This window comes from Condylura cristata, unplaced genomic scaffold (genome assembly GCF_000260355.1).
Source record: "Condylura cristata isolate star-nosed mole 26May11 unplaced genomic scaffold, ConCri1.0 scaffold00022, whole genome shotgun sequence".
NCBI lineage: Eukaryota > Metazoa > Chordata > Mammalia > Eulipotyphla > Talpidae > Condylura > Condylura cristata.
In genome coordinates this window covers 5973916-5981709 of record NW_004567123.1, presented here as the reverse complement: position 1 = coordinate 5981709, position 7794 = coordinate 5973916, and the positions used below count along the sequence as shown (strand labels likewise).

General features: G+C 44.1%; 1 protein-coding gene across 3 annotated transcripts in view; it reads left to right on the top strand.

Moving 5' to 3' along the window:
• The first annotated feature begins 735 nt into the window (after positions 1–735).
• The window catches only part of ZNF133 (zinc finger protein 133), a 19856-nt gene continuing 12797 nt past the window's right edge, over positions 736–7794 (top strand). Inside the window, exon 1 of one of the 3 annotated variants that reach the window (XM_012728475.1) lies at positions 736–905. In XM_012728475.1, the coding sequence (XP_012583929.1) occupies positions 897–905 (9 nt within the window). In that variant the 5' untranslated portion in view covers positions 736–896. The remainder of the gene's footprint in view (positions 906–7794) is intronic. The other 2 variants (XM_012728476.1, XM_012728474.1) reach the window with 2 other exon arrangements.

Genomic DNA, 7794 nt, shown 5'->3' with positions numbered 1-7794 from the left:
CAATGACCCTATTGCACCAGCGCAGCTCTGTTCTCAACCACCTCGCTTAACAAAGATCCACAGCCGGCCAAGTCAACCGGCAGGAGAGAGGGGGTGCTCAACCCCAAACTATGGTCTCTGAGTGAGGTTCCTGTCTCCCGGAAGATGAATGAGAGACTGCCCATAAATCCGCGTACTCCAACAAAGGATCAAGGTTTCATGGCACCCTCAGCGGAGTGTTTGGGTTGAGGACGGGGACTCAGAATCTGTTTCTATCTCGTAGGGAATGGGGGACCTTGGAAGACTGTCAAGACTGTCTGTCTCTCCCAGTTTCGATGCCCCCTAGGGTTTAAATAGAATTAAAAGGGCACGTGAATGGAGCGAAATGAGGTCTGCCCCGCGCTCACGGAGCACCAGGCAGTCTGCAACCCCGAGCCACGAACCAGGAGACCTGACGCTCCACACTCCAGTTCACCTACTAGCTAGCTAGAAGTTCAACTTTAGCTCCGCGATACGTCACTTTGGCGCGCCAGGGGCGGGGGGAGACCCCTCCCGGTACCGGAAGCGGGGGGTGTCGCAGTTGTCACTGGGGAGTGTAGTTAAGGCGAAGGCGTTAGCGAAAGGGTCATGTCCCGACAGGGAGCTTCACCCAGGGCCCTCTGCATATTTTGTGAACGCGGTTTTAAGAACAAGCAGCGGAGGATCCAGGCGCCACAGTGGTCACTCTCCAGTGACCCGACTACGTTACCCAGAAACTGCTGCCTTGGAGGCGAAAGAACTGCTGGCCGTCAGCCCTCCTCTGGTTGCGCCGAGCATCCTGGGAGGTGTGGTCCGGGGGCAGTACTCTGGGTAATGTAGTCCCGGGCCTTGCAGTAGTAGCTCTCCAGCTGGTGTCGGGACTGACCCCTTGTTCTTTGATGGCGCTGGTGAGTGAGATTCCCGCGGCCCCCTGGCCGCAGCCGTGCCGTTCCCTGCACGGGAAGGAAGCTGCCGAAAGTCTGGTCTGTGGGTCGAGGCTGGTGGCCGTGCAGATGGCGGGAGAGAAGGTAGAGGAGGGAACGCGCTGCCGCAACTCAGGCCGTGCTCTCCTGGATATCTTTTTAGGGAGTGTGGGCGAGTCCCTCTCCGAGGGATGTGGGTGAAGCTCGTTTGTGAAACCCAAGGGTGCTGGGTCCCGCGCTTTGGCATTGCGTCCTACGGTTCCTGTGGGTGGGGGACTCGTTCGGCCTTGGCTGAAGTCACGATATTGAGGTGGGGTCGCTCATGCCACAAATCCCCGGGTTTAGGGCATTGAGTAAGTAGACTTTTGGGGGCCTGACATTTTCCAGCAGACGGTGTGAACCCTTCGCCCCCTTGTGTCCATGTGGGGTTTTAGTGGGGGCTGATCGTCTTCGGGCACACTCGGTGGTTTTGTAGTGAGGAAGGGGTGAGGGGCACACAGGCTTAGCCACATGTGCCCGTGTTGGACAGGGATTAGAATGATCATTTTGGCGTGATCGTATGGTCGCAGCTTGACCCTAGCCCCCACCCGGGGTCAGGCCTTGGAAGAAGAGGGACCCTCTGAGCAAGTTTCCCGAAGGTTCCAGGGAGCGGTCATTGACCATAGGAATCATGATTCTCCAAACCTGTGATTCCCAAATCTCTGGCGTGGCTATGTTTTGGAATTTTAAGTTCTTTTAATTTTTTATCCCAGAGAAATTTTATTCAAACCCAGATTCAAAGCTTATCACCCCATGATCAGTTTTGGTTCATGTCAGAATAAATACACTGAGAATTCTTATAACCTGTAGAGGTTCACTATTGCTGCCCTGGACCTCCACAGCCAGATTTCATCCAGTCTTGTCAATATATATATATATATATATATGTAAAGAGAGAGAGTCACTTTATCATCTTGGGCAAGAGACTGACTATACTGTACATCAAGTTCCACATTTAAAAAACAAAGTTAATGAAGTATCCCCTTGGCTGGTTGCAAGACTAGCATGAGGTATAACTCCTACAGTTCCAGGACAGTTGGTATATACTCAGTGGCTAGAAAGCATTAACTCTCCTTATGAAGAACAAAGGTGAGAGAAGTCCAGTTCAAGTTCAGTGTGAGCAGCATGTCAGAGCAGGCTGTTTTCAAAGCCCATGCCCTAGCAAGCTGCCCACAATATGTTTTTCTGTGGCAGGTCCATTCCTGATGCCTTTAAAGAAGTGGTGCCCTACCCTGCTGGAGCTTGAGTATTTCCAGTAACATTCCTGCTTTTTGGGCAGCAGCTGCCTGCCCAGAAAGGACTGCCAGTGGGCAGAGGGAGGACATCTGGGTGCCTTACAGCCCAGCTTTAGGTGAGCATCATTAATCTCTTTCAAATGGGTAACTGTTTAACAGCTTGTACCCTATAGCATCCCATTCTGGGATCAGAGTTCCAGCTATTTGCCCAGGAAACAAGGTCTGTTGTAAGGGTAGTGTGGTTTTACCTAGACTATTCTTAAGACCTGGTGTCTTCACTTAATGGCCCTTCCCTGTTGTCCTAGCATTCCTTCTCTCAGGGTTTGTTTTGAATACTCACCCAAGGCCTTGTCTGCTGCGAAGTTACCAACATTCTATTTTTGTTCTATCCAATGTCCCCTTTAAATCATTTTGCAGCAAATTCTAGTTTTATCTGGTCTCCTGCAAATACTTCAGTAGGTGTCTCTAAGACATAATGACTATACCCAACAAAATATATGTTCTTCCTCCCAATTCTAAAAAAATATTTATTTATTTATGCTTACAAGAACTGGGTACAGGCCAGAGGTGCAGGGGAGTGAGAGGTTTCACCAGACACAATGTGGGGATCAGAACAGGCAGATCAAGTGAAATACACTGCTGAGGGGAGCAGCAGGTGGGTCAGGAGAAGTGGCTGTGCCATGCGGGTCCCCCCCTGGCTGTGAATTGAACTCATGCTGTGAATTGAACTCTTGTTGCAGTGGCTTCAGAAAACTCCACAGTGCTGTGCTTTAACTCATTGCACCACCAGGGAGGGCCCTAAAGCGATTTTTTTTTAAGTGAGAACCTTTCTTTCACAAGCAGGAGGGGGAAATGTGTCTGGAAATCACCTTAGTGATTTCTTTGCATTTGCATCTCCTCCCATTTCTTCTGATGTCACTACCTTATGTTAACAGCTGCAACTTTCATCTGTAGTACAACTTGGGCCTTGTACCTGGGGGATCTCTGTTCTTTGCAGACTTACCTTCCATTTGGTTGACCGTTGTGTCTACTTTTTTCTGTGATGTAACCCTTGATTCAGTTTCCTTCCTTTTGTCCCTGCTTCCATACCAACTAGCTTCTACCTCCTTGCACTCTTTCCCTATACTTCTTGAATTGGGCTCCTGAGATACAAATGCTGATTTTGCCATTCAACCTGATCTTTCTAATTGTTTGCTTTTCAAATTCCAGAACCAGACTGCCTAGCAGTTCTCAACTTTGCTGCATTCAAACTGTGTGGCCAGGAGTCTTGATATCCCTGAGCCTCCTTTTTCTTATCTGTAAAATGGGGATGATAATGATATCTACCTCACAGAAAGTGATGACATTAGAGCCCCTGGTACAAAGCAAAGTCATTATTAGCTGGGATTACTGCTTCAACTTGTCCAGGTTACCTTTGCAGTTCTGAGCCGCTCCTTCAAGACCCTGTATGATAACTGCAGAGAGATATGTTCCATTCTATGCTCTTTGATTTCTACGTGGCTCTGGTTTAGTATAAAAACTTGCTGTTTAAGCTTAGATGTGATCTCACTATAGAACATTCCTGGATTTCTCCAGGCAGTATCCCATTCTGTCCACAGAACACCTGACATATCAGAATTCTGGAGCTCATGACTCTGCCTGTTCCACTGGACTATGAGGTAGTTTCTTGAATTCACCATTCGTCCTTGTACCTCTTGGGTTACTAATACAGTACCTGGCACTTGGTCAAAAAAAGTAGGTGATACATGTAAAGGCACCAGTCATTGTCCTTGCTAACTGGAAGGAAGTTCACATGGGGAGTCATGGGCGTCACTAAAGGTTTTAGGCAGTGCCCATGATTTCCACCTCCAGCTATAGCCCTATATCTTTCCTCCCCTGTAGAGCTAAACTCCTAGAAAGAACTGTCTATTTTTGCTGACTTTATTTGTACGGTTTTGTTGTCTTTTAAATATTCCAGTGAGACTTTTTCAATTCTAGCCAAGAAAAAATATTCTTATCAAGGTCACCAGTGGTCTCTCTAGAACTCAATACCACAGTTTTCAGCAATATTTTATATAGTTGCATACTTCCTCAAAATATCCTTTCACATGATTGTCCTGGTTTTCAGCTTTTCTTCCTACCTAATAGGCCACTGGCTTCTCTCTCTCCTTTGCTGGCTACACTTTCAACCCTTATAGGGCTGTGGCTATCTCTGAAGTTCAGTGTAACCTCTGCCTTCAATTCTGTATATATGCCAAATTCTAGTCTCCTGTTGTCTACTTCACATTTTCACTTAAATATTTCACAGGTATCTAGACTGAATATGTTCAACGATAAACTGATTTCCTACTCAGATTGCTCAGGCTCAAAACCTTGGAGTCAACCTTGATCCTTTCTTGCTCTTTCCACACCAGCTACAATAAACAAATCTGGACTTTAGCAATCTCCAGTCTCTGCTATTCCGGCAAGGTCCAGGCCACCATCTCACATGATAATAGTAACTTTTGGGTGATTTCCTTCTTCCCTTGGTCTCCCTTATGACATATGAATCAATGCAACAATCAGGGGGATCATTTAAAATCTAAGTCAAATCATGGCATACACTTGCTTGAAATCTTCCAGTGGCTTCTCAGGTCAAAACGAGTGTGCTCCAGATTGGGTATGATCTTCCCCTACATTTACACTTAAATTTACAACTCACTTCTATCATTCCGTCTCAATGATGACACAGCAGCCTCTCCCTTGAATTCTCCAATGCCTTGACTCAGTGTTACATCAGGACCTTTGCACTGACTGTTCTTTTGCCTCCAATGCTTTTTCAAGTTCCCCACTTAACTCACTCCTCATACCCTTCAGATTTTACTCAGTCATCTCAAAGAATCCTTTCCTAATCACCATTTAAAATGTCAAAACCTTGGCCCTCCCTGGTGGTACAACAGGTTAAAGTGCAGCACTGCAAGTGAGCCACAGCCACTTCAGTGCTAGTTCGATCCCCAGCCCTGGAAGTGATCCACATGGCACAGCAGCCCTCTCCTGTTCACCCACTGCTCCCCTCATTGATCTGCCTGTTCTGCTCCCCATTGTCTCTGGTGAATCCTCTTACCACCCCTGCACCCCAGTTCTGTATGCATAAATAAATAAATCTTTTTAAAATAAAAATAAGATTTCAGAACTTCACCGCACTTCTTTTCTTCCCTGATTCATACTGTGTGTTTTATTTATGAACATGTCTTCCTCCTCTAGACTGTCATGTCAACGAGGACAGACATTTGTCTTTATTCTTCTATGTCTAAAATTGTGCTTATCACATAGGAGGAGGCTTAGATAAATATTTACCAAATGAGTGCATAGCTAACCTTGTGTATCTAGAGCTAATTCTGGGAGTAATGGATGAGGCCGACTAGGATGTTAGGGGATGGGCTGCACAGACTATTAGGAAGACTTGCTCTCATCTGCATGTGGTAAGGAGTTGGGGAGGAATTAGAGTTTTCTCAGAGTGAAAAACTCAGTTGACCTTGGTAGTTGGTTTGATGTGGTAAGAAAGTATTGATATTTAGGTGCCTGAGCAGGCAACTAGACGATAGGGAAGGTGCTTTTGACATTAAGAAAGCTGAGGAGAGAGAAGGCACAGCATTTTTGGAAGGGTTCTGATTATTGTTTGCTGTACAACAAACCACCCCAAAGTGTCATGGCTTAGAACTAACTCCTCCTGGCAGAGGAGTGAAGTTTTTGCATGGTATTCCAGGCTTCCCAAGAGCATAAGCTGTCTTTTCTTCTTAAGACTTAAGCCTGTTGGGCCCTCCCTGGTGGCGCAGCGGGTTAAAGCACAGTGCTAAGAAGCTAAAGCCACTACAGCATGAGTTCGAACCCCACTCGCCCCGGAGGTGACCACATGGCGTGGCAGACCTCTCCTGACCCGCCCGCTGCTCCCCTCAGCAGTGTACTTCATCAATCGGCCTGTTTTGCTTCCTACTCTGTCTATGGTGAACCCTCTCACCGTCCCTGCACCTCTGACCTGTACCCCAGTTCTGTATGCATAAGTAAATAAATCTTTAAAAAAAAAAAAAGACTTAAGCCTGTAATTGGCACAATGTCTTTTTGGTTAAAGCAGGAACAAAGCCAACCTGAAGTAGCTAGCTCCTCATGTTTGAAGCTAGAATAATCTAAGCAGCAAAGCAAAGTGATTACTCTTCTGTTATCACCAGTGGAATCCATACTGATATAATTGAATAAAGAAATGGACAAGAAGGGATAGCTCTTATAGAATTAACTGTTGTAGACAGATCCCAAGTGCATGAAAGTTTGAAAAGAACCAGCATATTTGTGTAATCTGAAAGCAGCTCTTCCAAGATTTTTTTTAGTTATAAAGGGAAAATTGTTGTCTTTACTGTGGAGAAACCCAGCAGACACCTCCTTAACGAAGTAATCGAGGTCATGGTCAACATCACCAGCAAATGAGAATTAGTGAACCCCTTGTTGTGGTACACTGAAAAGGACCCAACATCACTTCTAGGTATGTGAGCCAAAAATGAAACAAACAAAAACACCTCATTCAAATCTTGAAAAAATACCTGACAAACCAAAACTGAGGGATGGTCTTCAAAAAGTCAAATTCATGAAAGACAGGAACTGTCACAAATTGGTGATTAAAGATACATGAGAACTAGTACAATGTAGGACCCTCAGCTGGTTCCTGTGCAAAAAACGGATGTTAATGGAAAAACTGGCAAAATCTAATTAAGGACTGTAGTTAATAAATTGTATCAATGTTAATTTCTTGTTTTACTCACTGTGTTATGATTTTCTAAAATGGCATCATTTAGAGTAACATGGGTGATGGGTGTGTGGGAATGGATATTTTTTCAACTGTGTATCAAAAATTCGAAATAAAAGGTTTTAAAAATCTATCCATTTTTTTTTAAAGTAAGGAATTGGGGGTAGATGTTTGTCTACTATTTCAGCATGTGTGAAGGCAATCTTGATTTTCTCTGAACAATTAGTATGCTGTATAATAGTACTGAATTTTCTTTTTTTTTTTTTTTTAAGTACTGAATTTTCTAAGATTGAACCAATATTGCTTTATGGGTAAATTCCACTTTATGATGGTGAAATATTTTGTTCCTGTGGTGTTGAATTCTCTTATGTAGCTCATGTGACTTATAATTTTGCTTCAATATTGACAGATGATATTGGCCTATAATTTTGTAGTGTTTGAGTTGCCATCAGGTTAAGTACCAATGCTACAGTTACTTTATAAAAGGGCAAGGACATTTTCCTTCATTGTTTAGTGCTCCAGCACAGTGTTTGGGGCATTGGGACAATCTGTCAGAATTATGTGGTAACCATCTCTTGTCAATTTTTTGGAAATTCCTTGAAAATTTTTTACTTCATGTTGGTATATAATTTTTGCGTATATTAGAGATCTTCAAAATTAGGGTTTTAAAAATGTGCTTTGCAAAGTCAGGGCTCATTTGCCGTCTGTCTCGTCTTATTTTGAATATTTATGCTCATTTCTTGATTAATGTTTATTTTTTAAAAAGAAATTAAATCAGACTTATTCAACTTTTTCTGTTGGTTAAGATTTGCTTTTCTGTGCTCTCTTCTAATTTATTTTATTTTCT